The sequence below is a fragment of the Loxodonta africana genome, chromosome X, assembly GCF_030014295.1.
Source record: "Loxodonta africana isolate mLoxAfr1 chromosome X, mLoxAfr1.hap2, whole genome shotgun sequence".
NCBI lineage: Eukaryota > Metazoa > Chordata > Mammalia > Proboscidea > Elephantidae > Loxodonta > Loxodonta africana.
The window spans coordinates 47,395,590-47,412,949 of NC_087369.1; the positions used below are offsets into that span (position 1 = coordinate 47,395,590).

The 17,360-nt window shown below is 42.3% G+C and overlaps 1 protein-coding gene across 3 annotated transcripts in view; it reads left to right on the plus strand.

Moving 5' to 3' along the window:
• NYX (nyctalopin) overlaps window positions 1-9,348 on the plus strand; it is a 53,861-nt gene extending 44,513 nt beyond the window's left edge. For 2 of the 3 annotated variants that reach the window (XR_010319763.1, XM_064278169.1), the window contains one exon: window positions 1,735-9,348. Coding sequence is in view for 1 of the 3 variants with exons in the window: in XM_064278169.1 (XP_064134239.1) it covers window positions 1,735-1,764 (30 nt within the window). In the remaining 2 variants the exon portion in view is untranslated. The other variant, XM_064278168.1, reaches the window with a different exon arrangement.
• Window positions 9,349-17,360: the final 8,012 nt, after the last annotated feature.

Below are 17,360 nucleotides of genomic sequence, written 5' to 3' on the forward strand. Positions count from 1 at the left end.
CTTCATGGAAAGCCACAAAAGATTTGTGTGTGTTTCATAAAGAGAAAACTGCTAAAAACAGTTTTATTTAATTTGTTATGAGTTACATGAAACATGTCAAATCAAGAGAAAGCCCAAAATTTCTTTGAGTTAAAATTTATGTCAGTGATGTTTGCATGATATTAGATGACAAGCACATAAATATTATTATTTCAATTGCTAACTTGTTCACAACTTAGTTTCCTTTGAATCTATTGTCATCAAAACCAATGGCTTTAACTGGGGAATTCACATAGTTTATCCATGGAGTTTTTATTACTATTCAGATGTTTAGAGACTTGATAATCTTGGTATATTCTCATTGTGTCTTGACTATTTAGTATAGTGTCTCAAAATTATTTTGTGTTCTATTTGAAGCTCTTTGAAAATAAGGTTAATCATTATGTTTAGAGATGTTTCGGTCTAAAGTTTTTTTTAATTGACTTTATTTGGCTTTGCATTACTTTTGCAGTTAATTTCTATCAGGTGTTTCACTTTCAAGAATTATTATTATTATTATAAGTTTACCATGGCCATTTTTAAGTTTGTCATCTGCAAATAAGTTTTACTTTGCTGACTCACTGAAAACGCTTGACCAAAGTATTTCAACAAAAATGGACTATATCAGACTTATGAAAAGGACTGTATTTCTAACATGGATACTATTGGACTGAATCAAGATTTCTAGAACTCTTATGTAGAAATTGATGAAGTGTTCAGACTGCTGCTGATCCAGAATTGCATGGAACCAAAAACTAACTACATAGGACTGAGCAGACTAAAGGATTACTAGGGGCTTTATATAAGAATATTGCTGACGTTCAATGTTACATTTTCTAGATATAAGAAACCATTTTTTCCTTTCCCTCTTTTAATGTAAGAATCAGCTATTTCAGTAACTAATAACACTATGCTGGCTATGGAATATCCTATGATAAGAGTTTTTCTCTTCTCTTGATACTTGCTATTTGACTAGCCCAAAGGGCACATCTTGGTTATGTGACCGTAATCTTTGGACTTGGCTCCCACCTGGATAGATTAACAGATGTACTATAGGATTGAGTTGGACCCAAGTTCGAATATTGGCTGACTTACCTCTTCTAGCTGATGTTCTACTTTTAAGAACTCATTAATCCAGATCTGTATTTCAATGAGATCATCATTTTGCTTCTATTTTTGTACCTCAAATAGGGTTAGAAGATGTTACGGCACATGTCAAAGTTCCAACTAAATATATTCAGGAGGTTTTAAATAATTCCACCCATGGACTCTAAGAAATAAATGCCAAAGTGACTATGATGAGAAGAGTAGTTCTCCAAAACGGAATGGCTCTTAGCATTCTCACGGCTGCTCAGGGAGGCAACTGTGCTATTGTTAGAGCTGATTGTTGTGTTTATATTCCTGATAGTAGTGCTAATATCACTCACTGTGTTTCCCATCTGCAACAACGTGTCAAATCTCAATAATCTTGTTCTCTCTTTGACTGATATTTTAAACAATTGGTTTAGTTCTTGGGGTGGATAGTGGAAGAAAATATTAATTTTCCTTGGCTTCTTTCTATTCATCTTTGTATCTATTTTATAAATATAAAATGTTGTTTTTTGCTAATCAAATATTGTATTTCTAAATCTACTCACTCTGCAGAAGAACTGATGTTAATCACTTGTGCTTTTCGGCAAGGAAATAATGTGTAACTTTTTGCCCTTTGGTATACAGGTATTGGCTAATGTTCTTCAGGCTGGCTAAGGAGTTTCTCAAATTTGGCCTAAAACTTCTACTAATAAAACTCCAAAATGACTCACCCTGAAGAGGAGGCCTGATAGCATGGCAAGGTGAAGAAAATAAACACGAGGTAATATGACACTGAAATAAGGTAAATGATGGAGTGATCAACAACAAGAAGTAAAAGTTCTAGCAGAAGAAAGGTTACTCCACTTTTAGGTCATCAGTGCCTTCTAGTGGAGGCTGGATCAAAAAGGGGAAAATGTGGCTGTGGAAGCTAAAATCAACATGGAGTCCCTTATGCCATGCTGGAAGAGCATGGCTACTACCTGGTTTTGTAGGACAAAAGTTTAAGATGATAAGTAACCTTTTAGAAATAGTAATTAACTTGTTTCTGTAGATTTATGTATAATCAACAGTTCCTTGTCTTCAACTCCTGCATTCCTAACAGACAGACTCCTGGTTATCTGCCTCTGCTCAGCATGCATGGACCCCCAACCCCCTCCTGAAAACTGCAACATCTATCTTCTTAAGCAAACTAAAGTTTCAAAGAAAGGAATTTGAAGGACATTTTAATGAACCTCTGAAAAACCTGCTAAAACTGCCCCAGACTTCTGTTTGTTTCCCTCTGACTATATTAACCCTGATGCTGCCACATTTCTTTGGAACACTTGGTTTAGCTGTGTGTTCCCCAATCCATGAATTGTTGATCAAATAATAAATCTCTAGTATTGTTTTCAACTTTGTTTGAGTTCTCAGAAATTTTTTTACAGCATTAAAACAAAGATCAATTTAATTTACTCCGTAGTTATTCCCAGAGATGGCCTTGGCCACAAAGGAACTTTAGGGCAGGCTAGGAAAAAAGAGGGGGTCTGAGGACAAATAAGTTTGTAAAATCCTAAGATAAAAAAAAAAAAAGAGGTTAAGCAGGTTTCTCTACTATAGAATTTTTCAGAGCATTTCATATGCTGACAATATCGTGCATCTCCAAGGAGGCCATAAAAACCTCCGTTCTTTGCTTTAGGTGAAGGGAAGGACAATACTCAATACATGGAAGGTCAGCTCAACTGGACTGGACCAAAAGCAAAGAAGTTTCCAGGATAAACTGAATGCTTCAAAGGTCAGCAGAGCAAGGGCGGGGGTTTGGGGACCATGGTTTAAGGGGGCTTCTAAGTCAATTGGCAAAATAATTTTATTATGAAAACATTCTGCATCCCACTTCGAAATGTGGCATCTGGGGTCTTAAATGCCAACAAGTGGCCATCTAAGATGCATCAATTGGTCTCAACCCACCTGGATCAAAGGAGAATGAAGAACACCAAGCTCACACAATAACTAAGAGCCCAAGAGACAGAAAGGGCCACATGAACCAGAGACCTACATCATCCTGAGACCAGAACTAGATGGTGCCCGGCCACAACCGATGACTGCCCTGACAGCGAGCACAACAGAGAACTTCTGAGGGAGCAGGAGATCAGTGGGATGCAGACCCCAAATTCTCATAAAAAGACCAGACTTAATGGTCTGACTGAGACTAGAGGAATCCCGGCGGTCATGGTCCCCAAACCTTCTGTTGGCCCAGGACAGGAACCATTCCTGAAGACAACTCATCAGACATGAAAGGGACTAGACAGTGGGTAGGAGAGAGATGCTGATGAAGAGTGAGCTATTTATATCAGGTGGACACTTGAGACTGTGTTGGCATCTCCTGTCTGGAGGAGGGATGGGAGGATAGAGAGAGTTGGAAGCTGGCAAAATTGTCACGAAAGGAGAGACTGGAAGGGCTGACTCATTAGGGGAAGAGCAAGTGGGAGTAAGGAGTAAGGTGTATATAAACTTATATGTGACAGTCTGACTTGATTTGTAAATGTTCACTTGAAGCTCAATAAAAGTTATTAAAAAAAAAAAAAAACCTCCGTTCTTAACGTTTTGTGGGAAGTATCCAGAGGACACAGAGATGCTACGTTAGGGAGACTAGATGTCTCCCTAGGTGTGTATCCCCAAGAGGGAAGGAAACAGCCAGTAACTGGGCAGGGGCTGAGAGATTCCCCAGGGTGGGAGTTGGCGTGGGATGCTCCCAGGCCTGACTGCCAGAGCCAGGGCAAACCAGTACCTGGAGCAAGTGTGCATGGCCTCTGGCTGGGCTATGTCAGATGGCAGGGCTGCCAGATCCCACCCCAGGGGCCCTAACAAGCCCTCCTTTCTCAGAGTTGCAGTGGAAATGAGGGAGCTGGACTGTGCTGTCGACCTCAGGACTAGCAGCATTTTCAGCCCAGTTACTGGCTGCAGTGGCAGCCTTTGCAGGCTGTGTCCTCCCCTGCCTGCCTCTATAATTAGCTGCAGAACCACCGTGAGTGGGACACAGCAGGCCCACATTCATAATGGACCATGAGTGCCATATGTCTGCTAACTTCATGCTCAAGCTGTTCTCTATACCGTGTGCAATGATGACTACGTTTGTCAACATTCTAGAAAGCTGTAATCTTCTTAATGTTCCCAGTTCCTCTCTGTATTTGAAGAGGTGGTTCTTCAAAGCCCACATGGATTCAGGGAGCTGGGGACAGTATTTCTCCTGTGTCTCTAGGTTTAGTATTAAAAATGTTGCAGAAAGCACCACTGAGGGCAGGAGTTTTCAAATGAGTTTTCAACCACTAGTGGTCTTTAGTGGTCATAAACTCAGTAAGTCAGGACAGCATTTTAAAAAAAGTCATGATAGACCAGAGTAGAAAAGTCACAGAGTATCACATGTAACATTATAAGGGTAAGTATTGTTTTGTGCAACTTATTATTACATGCATTTGTTCAAATTATAACTGTATGTATGTGTGTGTTGGGTTGCTATGTATGCTTTTGTTTAATGAAAGTTTACAGAGCAAATTAGTTTCCCATTCGATAGTTTGTACATAAAGTGTTCCGTGACATTGGTTTCATTCTCCACAATGTGTCAGCATTCTCTCCATTTCCACCCTAGAGTCCCCGTTTCCTTTCATTCTAATTATCTACTCCTTCCTGCCTTCTCACCTTTGCTTCTGGGCAAATCTTGCCCTTTCGATCCTGAATAATTGATTGTTCTATGGAGCGTATTCCTCTCAGGTGTTATTGTTTATTTTATGAGCCTGTCTATGGTTTGGCTGACAGGTCTCTGGGAATGGCGTCAGTTCTAGTTCAGAAGGGCGTCTGAAGGCAATAGCCTCAGGGGTTCCTACAGTCTATGTCCCGTCTTTTTCGTGAATTTGATTTTTTGTTCTACAATTTTCCTCCTACTCTGTCCAGGATCCTCTGTTGTGATCCCAGTCAGAGCTATTGATGGTGGTAGCTGGGCATCATCTAGTTCTTCTGGCCTCGGGGTCATGTAGGCTGTGGTTCATGTGGTCCACTAGTCCTTTGGACTAATTTCTCCCTTGAGTCTTTGATTTTCTTCAGTTTCTTTTGCTCCAGATGGGAAGAGACCAATAGTTAGTTGTATCTTAGATAGCTGCTTGCAAGCTTTTAAAACCCCAGACTCTATTCATCAAAGTAGGATGCAGAACTTTGTCTTTATGAACTATGTTGTGCCAGTTGGTGTAGATGTCCCCCAAGTCTACGGTCCTTGGCCTTCGAGCCTAAGAACTTCATCTCACAAGATGTTTGGTACAACTTTTATTGTGGGTTGTGGTTAAAATAGTTTGGAAGCCACAGTGGTGTGACCCTAATACTCCCCAACATGTTTTTTTCCTTCTCAAAATGGGCAACTGAGAGCTTGACATAACTAAGGCCATGATGAACCTATAAGTTCTTCCCCTTCCTCTGCCTGCCTCCTCCTTTGTATACCTTTGTTAATGACTTTGTTCTTTGATCTGATGCAAATAACTTTGCTTTGTTCTGTCTGACCACCTGTGACAGGGAAACCAGAGACGGATGTCTGACATGTTTATCTTTAGCCTGATAAGGAGATGTCTAGCATGTATCTCTTTAGTCTGATAAAGAGTCTTTTGTCACTATCTTGTGATGAATAACTCCTCAGGCCATGCCATATGCAGGCTACAAAGACACTTCTAACCCTTGTGAAAATTCTGTATAAGCTGTAATGTAAAATTGTTTTTTGGGACTCCATAGAGACAGTCTGTGTTGCTGGGGGGTCCCGCGATGTATACATCTCCTGAATACACTTTCTCACTCTTTTTGACTTGGACTGCTCCAGGGCCTGGACGCTAATTGGGCAACAATGATCTGGAGCATGCATTTTTTTGGGGGGGAAAAATTTAAACCTACATTTCAAAGTTACAAGGATAATACAGTGAATATTTTGGCCATTCACCTAGGTTCCCAAGATGTTAACATCTTACCATAGTTGCTTTATATCTCTCTTTTTACATATTATTATTTCTTACTCACAATTTGAGTTGGCTGCAAACAAACTGCACTATAAAAGGGGCAAGGTGGGGAAACCCCACCTTTATCACTAACTGCGTGGCAAGGATCACCATGAATCCAATTCCCAGTTAGAAGTGGATCCAGTCCTCACCTTCCCATATTGCCATTCCTCTCTCTAGCACCCTTGGACTAGGTCACAAGCTAGAATGACACTCTCCTTCACCAACTGCCCCTGCAGCCTTTCTCTGACCACCAGGCACCCAGAGCTGATCTACACAAATTGACTCTGTACTGCCAGCCCTTGCTGGCTTATTGCCCCTGTGGGTTTGTTAATTCTCTAGAATGGCTCACAAAACTCATGGAGAATGTTATCTATACTTATAGTTATCCATTTGTTATAACCAGAAAGAATACAAGCTAAGAGGCACATCAGGCAAGGTCTGGGAGAGGTCCCAGCACCGAGGCTTCCAATTGTCCTCATGGGTGTGCTGCTCCCTCTCCCATACATGAATGTTCTCACCAATTCACCAATTCCCGAAACATCAAAGAGCGCTCCAAGGTTCCATGTCCTCTAGTCATTGGGAACTCAATGACTATGCATGCACAATGAATATGCATGATGACTGCATCATGCCCCCTCCCTTCCTGAAGTTAGTTTGCCAGGCATGGGGCCTGTGTAGCCCCTACTTGCTTGACTATTTTAGAAAGACAAAGAGTACCTTAATTGCTTGGGCTGTTTTCAGAAACCAGATACTGAAGGTGAAATCTAGCTCTTTGTCCCACAATACATCAGCGTGTAATTACTAAGAGCAAGGACATTCTCTCACCCACAATACCATTACCCAAATCAGGAAATTTATCATTGATAGAATACTATTACTTAAAATATACTGTAATTGAAATTTTAACAGTTGTCAAGATAAAAAGGAAACCTTGGTGGTATAGTGGTTAAGAGCTGCGTCTGCTAACCAAAAGGTTGGAAGTTTGAATCCACCAGGCACTCCTTAAAAACCTTATGGGGCAGTTTTACTCTCTCCTATAGGGTCTCTATGGGTTGGAGTAGACTCGAAGGCAGCAGGTTTGGTTTGGTTTATGGGTGGAAAATGAGATTCCTAGGTTGTAGCCTTGCTTACATTTTATCACATTACTAAAACTTAAGTCTGTCGATTGGTTTTAATGTTTCAAAGTGAATTAGCTCTCCAAATGTCTTACTTTTCAAATGTGAGAATCAGATGAGGTCAGAAATGATGTTTGTTTGAACAGTGTGTTGTGGCCATGGTAACTGAGGGAGGATCAGGAGAATCCCAGAGAACAGATCGCTGCACTTGTGTAACCATGGAAGTCCACAGCACAGACTTGCAGCCCGGGTTACTGAGGAACAAGACAATGCCCGGAGAGGAATAGCCTTCCTTTCGTTTGTAGTGGGTTCATGAGAATCAGCTTCAAAATGCTGCTCCCGTTCTGCCTGGGTAGTTAGATGGCCAGCTTTTTAATGAACATTTATTTGGCTGAACGTTTTTGAACAAGTGTCAACACTGAAATAGCCTCCAGGGAGACAGATTTTTATAGAGCTAACCAGCCCAGCAGAATTGTGGGAATGTGGGTGCTGCAGACTGACAAATAAATGCAGAGTTGCCTGGAATGAGTTCCTGGTGAATTGTGGCTCGAAGATCTCATGAGAGAACAAGAAATGAAGAGTTCCCATGTTGAGCATGAAATCTCTCACCCCAGGATTGCCTGATTAGTACCTTGGGAAATATTGGCTACCATGGATTCTGCTAAGCAAAACTTTGTGTACCAGTCAGGATGGGCCATATTATGCTGTAGTAACAAACAACTCCCAAACCTCAGTGGCTTACTGAGGTTTCTTTCTTCCTCATGCTACATGTCCATTGGGGGTCATTAGGGGGGCTCTGCTCATTGCAGCTCCTCAGGGACCCAGGCTGATGAAGGAGCTACTACTTTAGGACATTGCTGTCTACAGACAAGGTTCCAGGGATTGTTGCAACAGAAGAGAGCCTGGGAGGATCATGTATCACTCTTAAATCCTTCCATCCAGATCTAACTCACGTCACCTTTCACATTTCATTGGCTAAAAAAGACATGTGGTCACACTTAACTTCACACAGGCAGAGAAGAATGGTCCCTCTTTGTTCCCAGGGGAGGAGAACTGGGAATATTCATCTTAATGCTCCAAAGCACTAAACCAAACCCGTTGCCGTTGATTCTGACTCATGGTGACCCTATAGGGCAGGGTAGAACTGCCCAGTACAGTTCTCAAGGAGCGCCTGGTGGATTCGAACTGCCAACATTTTGGTTAGCAGCTGTAGCACTTAACCAGTCCACCACCAGGTTTCCCCAAAGCACTAAACCAAAAAAAAACCCACTGCCGTCAAGTCAGTTCCGACTCATAGTGACCCCAAGCACTAAAAAAAAAAAAATTAGTGGCTCACCTTCTAGAATCAAGCCTGGACTCTCAGACCTGTCAGAAGAACTAGACTTTAGGGGGAAATCTGGGGAGATTCACCAGCCCCGATTGTTCTCTCTCCCCAGCACCCCAACTAGGCTTCTGAACACAATATAGGCTTTGGCCAACAGGAATGCTATGGCCTCATTATAGTGGTTCTTTCAAAAAGGTGGAGAGAAATTGCAGAGACAAAAGGGTCATATTTTCACCTTTAAAAAGTGTTTTCCATGTAAATGTAAAAAAAATTTTTTTTTAGCTGAAAGTACAATATTCAAATTCCAGAAGTTTGATTGCTAGAAAATAGTCCCTCTCCAGGGAAATAGGGAAATAAAGCACCCAGGCTGTTTCTGAGAAGTCTCCTGGGGTGATTTCACACACACACACAAAAAAAACACAAGGATGGTGAAAAGTCCTCGGGGCCACCCATCTTTTTGTCAGGCCGCCACAATGCTGCCCTCTAGAGGATACTGCCTGCTGGGCGCAGCTGCCCTCTGCTGTTGGTCCCCTATGCAGTCCTCACCCTGACCTCAAGGGAAGGGATCTTGCTCTTCCCTTTGCTCCTCAGGCCCAAGGGCAGTTTAGGCCCTTCCACACAACCTTTGACAGCAGGAGGGAACAACAGGCTGAGAAGTGAGTGAGACTTTAAAGAAGGGTTGGGTCTAATGGAAGAGAAGTAAGAAAAGACAAACACCTGCCTACTTGTGAACGTGGCTGTTGGCAGAACCCCCAGGCCTATATCCCCTCAGGGTCCATTGAGTCTGGGCTGGTCTAACTATCCCCCCTGCCCACCCACCCTGAGAATGCCAATGCCAAGGTCTCACGGTATTTCTGACACCAAACTCCCGTGAAGGACTTTTTTCCTGTCCCCAGTCTAAGGCCCACCTCCCCACCCCCACATGGGAAGTGCCACCCCTATGTATGGTGGCACGGTCTTGCCTCGGCAGCACTCCCAAGACATCAAACACAGTCCCACTTTGTGGTCCAGCAAGAGCCAGAGGCTACAGCCAAGTACAGATCCTCATCCCGTCTGCCTGCCTTCCAGTCCGTTCATCCCAATTCTGTGTTGCCTAAAAACCGCTGCTCAGAGCTCCAAAGAACAAAAAGTAATTCTGGGGACACCTATTAGCCTAAAGTTGCACAGAGTAAAGTAATATTTCTCCTCAAAGAAGCCCGCATACTTGGAAGACATTGCTCTGATAAAAGATATAATTCCCTCCCTTTATATGGCCGATGTTTTTATTTGGAAAGAAACTCCCATTTTATATTACAGTAAAACCTACAAAAGCTGAAACCTGCATAAGGCAGAAACCTTCCAGAGAAGGAAAACTCAAATATATTCCACTAAACAGAGTGGAAAACTTGCGAGACCCAGGAAAACAAGACAGTCCTGTTGAGTTCAGGCTCTCACAGTTTTCACTGTATCAAAGAGAAGTCCTACTTTTTCCATCTGAGACTGTGTTCAGTTTCCCCCTGGCTTGTTATTTGCACTGGGTGTGATGGTTTCACAGGGCAAAAACAGTCTTGCCCAGAGGCCCACTCAAGTGAGCAGGGAGTAGGAACTGCTTGTGACAGTAAATGAGTTTTCCAGATTCCGAAAGTCTGGGCCTGGGCCACCCAGTTGCCCAGTGAGTTGTCTGTGCATCTACTGGGTTTCTTGGGTGATGTGTGTGTGTGTGGTGGGGGTGGGGGACGGGAGACTGAGGGAGACTGGAGGCCTTATGGTCAGTGTTGTCAAGAGAGGACGAGGGGGACAGGAATCGTACCAGGGGAGGTGGTATTTTTTTTTTTTTAACAGCAATAACAGCTGGGTCTCTCTCTCTCTCTCTCTCACACACACACACACTCACTCCTGCAGGCTGGGCCGATTTGAGAAGGAGTCTGCTGTCTGATTCTACTCTCCCCAACACAACACAGGCAGTCCCTGGTCTCACGGACCATTTGGCCTCTTGTCCCCCTGTGGCCAGGGGTACAAGGCTTAAGTGAAACATGTTCCCCTCCACAGTGTATCCTGGCTGACTACACCTCCTGAATGAGTGTTACTTATATTCCTTCTGTTTGTGTTCCAGTCAGAAAATTTAGAGGCACTTAGACAAACATTTGCAATTTTAAAGGGAGTTCCCTTGAAACTCTGCTGACTTTTATAACTGTGGGCCTGAGAGGAGAAAAGGAGAGCTTTGTTCACAGCCAGACTGACTGAAACGCTAAAACTGAAACTCTGGAGGCCCCTGGAGGCCTTACCTTTTTCTAGCAGCCTAGCAGGAGTTACTTCAGAGCCTATATTACCTTAGGGTTGAGGCCCACTCGTGGGCCACTAGCAATCCATTTGCAGGTCACAGCCTCAGATAGTTGCAACCAGCATTAAAAAATAATAATAACAAAATAGATGGGAAATTTTAGCTGCATCACAGGTAGTAAGAAAAGTATCATTAAACTTAAAAAAAAAAGTTCTTTTTTACGTTGAACATTTTAACCCTTTAAGCCTCAGTAGGAAACCGTGGTGGCGTAGTGATTAAGAGCTACAGCTGCTAACCAAAAAGTCGGCAGTTGAAAGCTACCAGGGGCTCCTTGGAAACTCTATGAGGCAGTTCTACTCTGTCCTCTAGGGTCCCTATGAGTTGGAATCTACTTGACAGCAATGGGGTTTTTTTTTTTTAAGCCTCGATAGGAACCCTGGTAGTGCAACAGTTAAACACTCGGCTGCTAACCAAAAGGTTGGCTGTTCAAGCCCACCAGCAGCGCCTCTGGAGAAAGACCTGCCAGTCTCCTCCCATAAAGATTACAGCCTTGAAAACCCATGGGGCAGTTCTACTCTGTTCTATAGGGTCGCTATGCATTGGAATTGACTCGACCGCACCAAACAAGAAGCCTCAATAATTCATTTTGCATTTGATTCAGCTACATATGTGAGTGTGTGTGTGTACTGGATCACAGTATAAAAATGTATTTTTCACTATGGGTCACATCATGTTTATTTGAAAGCCAGTGTCACAAGTCAATTTGGTTCCTCATTTATTTTCAAAGAATGTGGGGTTGACAGTAAAGTGCAGGGCCCCATTTCATTTACTCATTATTCTTCCAGCCAATTAATTTTTCTGCACCACTACCAAAAAGTGAAACTGCCTTATTTATATCCTATTCAAAGACATAGTTAGATGCAAAAAAGTAAGATTTCAATGATGACCTGGATGAACAGGAGTTCTAATTGAGGTGTTTTTTTATTGGGCTGAAAACAGGGTGAAATGACACATGCAGAACAGGCAGCTAATGAGTTCACTGATGGCCGTTTCATTTAATAAGTCAATAACTATTCATGAGGATGTCTTTAAATGGCCCTCTTGGTGTCTTGCAATGATATCTCTTATGAAAGCACCAAATAAAATGGAAAAAACAAAACAAAGGTGTCTTAGTCATCTAGTGCTGCCATAACAGAAATACCACAAGGGGATGGCTTTAACAAAGAGAAATTTATTTTCTCACAGTCTAGTAGGTTACAAGTCCAACTTCAGGGCGTCGGCTCCAGGGGAGGGCTTTCTCTGTCTGTCGGCTCTGAAGGAAGGTCCTTGTCCTCGATCTTCCCCTGGTTGAGGAGCTTCTCACGTGCAAGGACCCTGGGTCCAAAGGACGTGCTCTGCTCCTGCTGCCGTTTTCTTGGTGGCATGAGGTCCCCAATCCTCTGTTTGCTTCCCTTTCCTTTTATCTCTTGAGAGATAAAAGGTGGTGCGGGCCACACCCCAGGGAAACTCCCCTTACCTTGGATCAGGGAGGCGACCTGAGTAAGGGTGGTGTTACAACCCCACCCTAATACTCTCAACATAAAATTACAATCACAAAATGGAGGACAACCACACAATACTGGGAATCATGGCCTAACCAAGTTGACACATATTTTTGGGGGGACATAATTCAATGCATGACAAAAGGTAAATGAATACAGAGACTGTGATCATTTAGGATAATATTGTATATGTCTGCCTTTCCAAATTTTCCTAATCTTACTCAAAATGCTTGCTTTTCAGGAATTCAGATGGCTACCATTATTGACTACTGCTTATGTATCAGGTAATCAATGTCTTCCCTAGAAAAGGACATCATGTTTGGTAAAGTAGAGGGCCAACGAAAATGCGAGAAACCATCAATAAGATGGATTGACACAATAGCCACAACAGCAGACTCAAACAGCTACAATCATGAAGATGGCGCAGGACCAGGCAACATTGCATTCTTTAATACGTAAAGTTGTCATGAGTTGGAGCTGACTCAGTGGCAACTAATAACAAAATAACGACAATAATCAATGTCTAATCACTTAATTATCTCATTTACTTCTCTCAACAATCCTGCAATATAGATGGTGTTCTACCCATTTTACGGATACAGAAACTGAGGTTCACGGAATTTAAGTGACTTGCCCAAGGTCCGCAGCTAGTAAATGGCAAAACTGGAATTTAAATCCAGGTTTCTAATGAAATGGAAAAACTAAAGAAAGAGGCCCTGAACAGCTAAAGCATTATTGAAGAAGAAGAACAAAGTAGGAGGCCTCACATTTCCTGATCTCAGAACTTACTATACAGCCACAGTAGCCAAAACAGCCTGGTACTGGTATAACAACAGACACATATACCAATGGAACAGAATTGAGAACCCAGAAGTAAATACATCCAGCCATGGACAGCTGATCTTCAACAAAAGGTCCAAGTCCATTCAACGGGGAAAAAATAGTCTCTTTAACAAATGATGCTGGCAAAACTGGATATCCATTTGCAGAAAAATGAAACAGGATCCATACCTCACACCACACACAAAAACTAGTTCAAAACGGATCAAAGACCTAAATGTTAAAGCTGAAGCTATAAAGTTTTTGGAAGATAACACAGGGACAAAGCTAGGGGTCCTAATTCATGGCATAAGTAGACTATCAAACATAACTAAAAATGCACAAACAACAGAAGATGAACTAGGTAACTAGGACCTCCTAATATGTATGCTCATCAAAAGACTTCACCAAAAGAGTAAAAAGAGAGCCTGCAGACTGAGAAAAAAAATTTGGCAATGACATATATGACAAGGGTCTAGTCTATAAAATACATAGAAAACTTCAACACCTCAACAACAAAAAGACAAACAATCCAATCAAAATGAGCAAAGGACATGAACAGATGCTTCACCAAAGAGGACATTCAGGCAGCTAACAGACACACGGGAAGATGCTCATGATCACTAGCCATTAGCCATTAAGGGAGTTGCAAATCAAAATTACAATGAGATACCATCTCATACTGCAAAAATGGCACTGATCAGAAAAACAGAAAACAACAAATGCTGGCAAGGTTGTGGAGAGATTGAACTCTTATACACTGCTGGTGGGATTGTAAAATGGTAAGACCACTATGGAAAATGGCGTGGCACTTCCTCAAAAAGCTAGAAATAGAAATACCTTGTGATTCAGCAATCCCACTATTAGCTATATATCCTAAAGAAATAGGAGCAGTGATACGAATAGACATATGCACACCCATGTCCATTGCAGCATTATTCACAATAGCAAAAAGATGGCAACAACCTAAGTGCCCATCAACAGATGAATGGATAAACAAGTTGTGGTACATACATACAACGGAATACTACGCAACAATAAAGAACAATGATGAGTCCATGAAGCATCTTAGAACATGAATGAATCTGGAGGACATTATGCTGAGTGAAATAAGTCAATTACAAAAGAACAAATACTGTATGATACCACTTTTATAAAAAATTAAGAATAGGTTTACACACTGAAAGCAACATTCTTTGATGGTTACCTGGGATGGGAGGGGGAGGAAGGGAGAATCACTTACCAGATAGTAGACATGTGTTAATTCTGGTGAAGGGAAAGGCAATACACAATATGGGGGAAGCCCGTGCAACGTGACCAAGGCAAATGAAGACACTGAGAGGTACCCAAGAGTAAAGAACAACTATGGTAATTACCTATACAATTCTGCAACAACAACAATAACAACCAAAAATCTGTGAGCGGTTAACATAGGTAGATATGTATGCTATATAGATGGTGGAGGGTGTATGGGAAAGCCTGTGAGTGCATATATGGGCATAGTTGTGGGCATTTGTATGTATATATTTGTATGTGCTGCATGTATATTCATATATATAATACAGCACATAGGGGGCACAGCTATGGAAACTTCTTTGACATACCCAAAAACCTTGTGGGACTGAGTTGCTGGGCTTGAAGGCTAAGGAACATAGCCTTGGGGCACATCTAGGTCAACTGGCATAACATAGTTCATAAAGGTAACGTTCCACAACCTAGTTTGGTGAGTAGTGCCTGGGGTCTTAAAAGCTTGCGAGTGGCCATCTAAGATACAACTATTGGTCTCTTCCCACCTGGAGCAAAAGAGAGTGAAGGAAACCAAAGACTCAAGGAAGCAATTAGTCCGTAGGACTAATGGCTCACACGAATCACAGCCTCCTCTAGCCTGAGACCAAAGGAACTAGATGATGCCCAGCTACCACTACTCATCGCTCTGACCTCGGGCACAATAGAAGGTCCCCGTTAGAATGGAAGAAAAACGTAGAACGATACTCAAGTTCATAAAAGAGACCAGACTTACTGGACTGATAGAGACTAGAAGAACACCTGACACTATTGCCCTAAGACACTCTTTTAACCTGGAACTGAAGTCACTCCTGGAGGTTACCTTTCAGTCAATAATAGATTAGCCTATAAAACAAGCAATTACAAATACGAGGAATGTGCTCCTCAGAACAATCAACTATACAAGACTAAACAGGCAACATTTGCACAAAAGCAAGGACGAGAAGGCAAAGAGAGGGAAATCGGAGGGATGGAAATGGGGAAGTCAGGGTGGAAATGGGGAGCGTGCTGACGTGTTGTGGGGACAGCAACCAATGTCAGGGAAAAATTTATGTTTCAATTGTTGAATGGGAAACTAATGTGCCATGCAAACTTTTACCTAAAGCATAATAAAATGTTTAAAAAAACAAAAAAGAGAGCTTTGTTCACAGCCAGACTGATTGAAACACTAAGACTGAAACTCCAGAGGCCCCTGGAGGTCTTACCTTTGCCATTTCCAGTGGCCCAGCAGGAGTTACCTCAGAGCCTATCTTACCTTGGGGCTGAGGCCCACTAGTGGGCCACTCACAATTCATTAATGGGTAGTTAAAACCAGCATTAAAAAAACAGTAATAACAAAGTAGGTGAGGAATTTAGTATCTATGATCATTAAGGTTGTGTGTCAACCAGGCTGGGCTATGATTCTCAGTGGTTTGGTTAGTTATGATGTAGTATGGCAGTTACATAGTGATGTAAACACCTCCATGATGAGATCTGATATAATGTGTTCACCTCCATGATGGAATCTGCTGTGAGTAGCCAGTCAGTTGAAAAGGAGTTTCCTTGGGCATGTGGCCTGCATTCAATATAGGTGGACTTCTGGCAAGGCTTGTGGGCTTTTTCTCACTCTGGCTCTTGCAGCTGGCTCCTGTTCATCTGACTTCTTGTTCTTGGGTCTTGAGCTAGCAGTTTACCTGAAGTCTTACCTGACAATCTTGGGATTCGCTGGCCTCCACACCCTGTGAGCCCAAGGCCTCCTATCTCAACTTCCGATCTTGGATTCACCAGCACCTATGGCTACGTGAGTCAGGAGAAGCCTGCAGCCTCACCCACAACTTAGGACTTTCTAGCCACTACAATTACGTGAGCCTTTTCCTTTATATAAATCTCTCTTTGTATATTTATATGTTGCACTGGTTTTGCTTCTCTAGAGAAGCCGGCCTAAGACAGCAACCAAAAGAATTATATGCTTTGACCAAGTGGGATTTATTGAAGGTATGCAAGGCTGGTTTAACATTTGAAAATCAATCAATGTAACCTACCATACAAGCTAAAGAAGAAAAAAATCATATGATCTTGTCAATTAATGCAGAAAAAGCGTTTGACAAAAATCCAATGCCTATTCATAATAAAAACTCTCAGCAAGTTAGGAACCAAAAAAGCCCACTGCCGTCGAGTCTATTCCAACTCATAGTGACCCTATAGGACAGAATAGATCTGCCCCACAGGGTTTCCAAGGAGATTTGAACTGCTGACCTTTTGGTTAGCAGCCATAGCTCTTAACCACTATGCCACCAGGGTTTCCAAGTTAGGAACAGAGGAGAATTATCTCAACTTGTTAAAGAGCATTTACAGATAACATACAGCTAATATACTTGGATAGGGTTTCCAAGGAGCAGCTGATGGATTTAAATTGCTGACATTTTGGTTAGCAGCTGAGCTCTTAACTACTACGCCACCAGGGCTCCACCTGATACTAGGCTTACTATATAGCTCCAGAAGGAGCCGTGGTGGCACAATGGTTAAGTGGCTTGGCTGTTAACTGAAAGTTCGGTGGCTCGAACCCACTAGATGCTCTGTGGGAGAAGGATGTGTCAGCCTGCTTTCATAAATATTACAGCCGTGGAAACACTACAGGGCAGTTCTACTCTATCCTATATAGTCACTATGAGTTGGAATTGACTCATCAACAACAGGATATAGCTTTGAGTCCCTGGGTAGTGCAAATGGTTAACATGCTCGGCTGCTAACTGAAAGGTTGGAGGTTCAAGTTCACCCAGAGGCACCTCTGGAGAATGACCTGGTGATCTGCTGCTGAAAAACCAGCCATTAAAAACTCTACGGAGCACAGTTCTACTCTGACACACATGGGGTCGCCATGAGTGAGGATTGCCACAAGTCAGAGTCAACTTCATGGCAACTATTTTTTAAAAATTAAATATA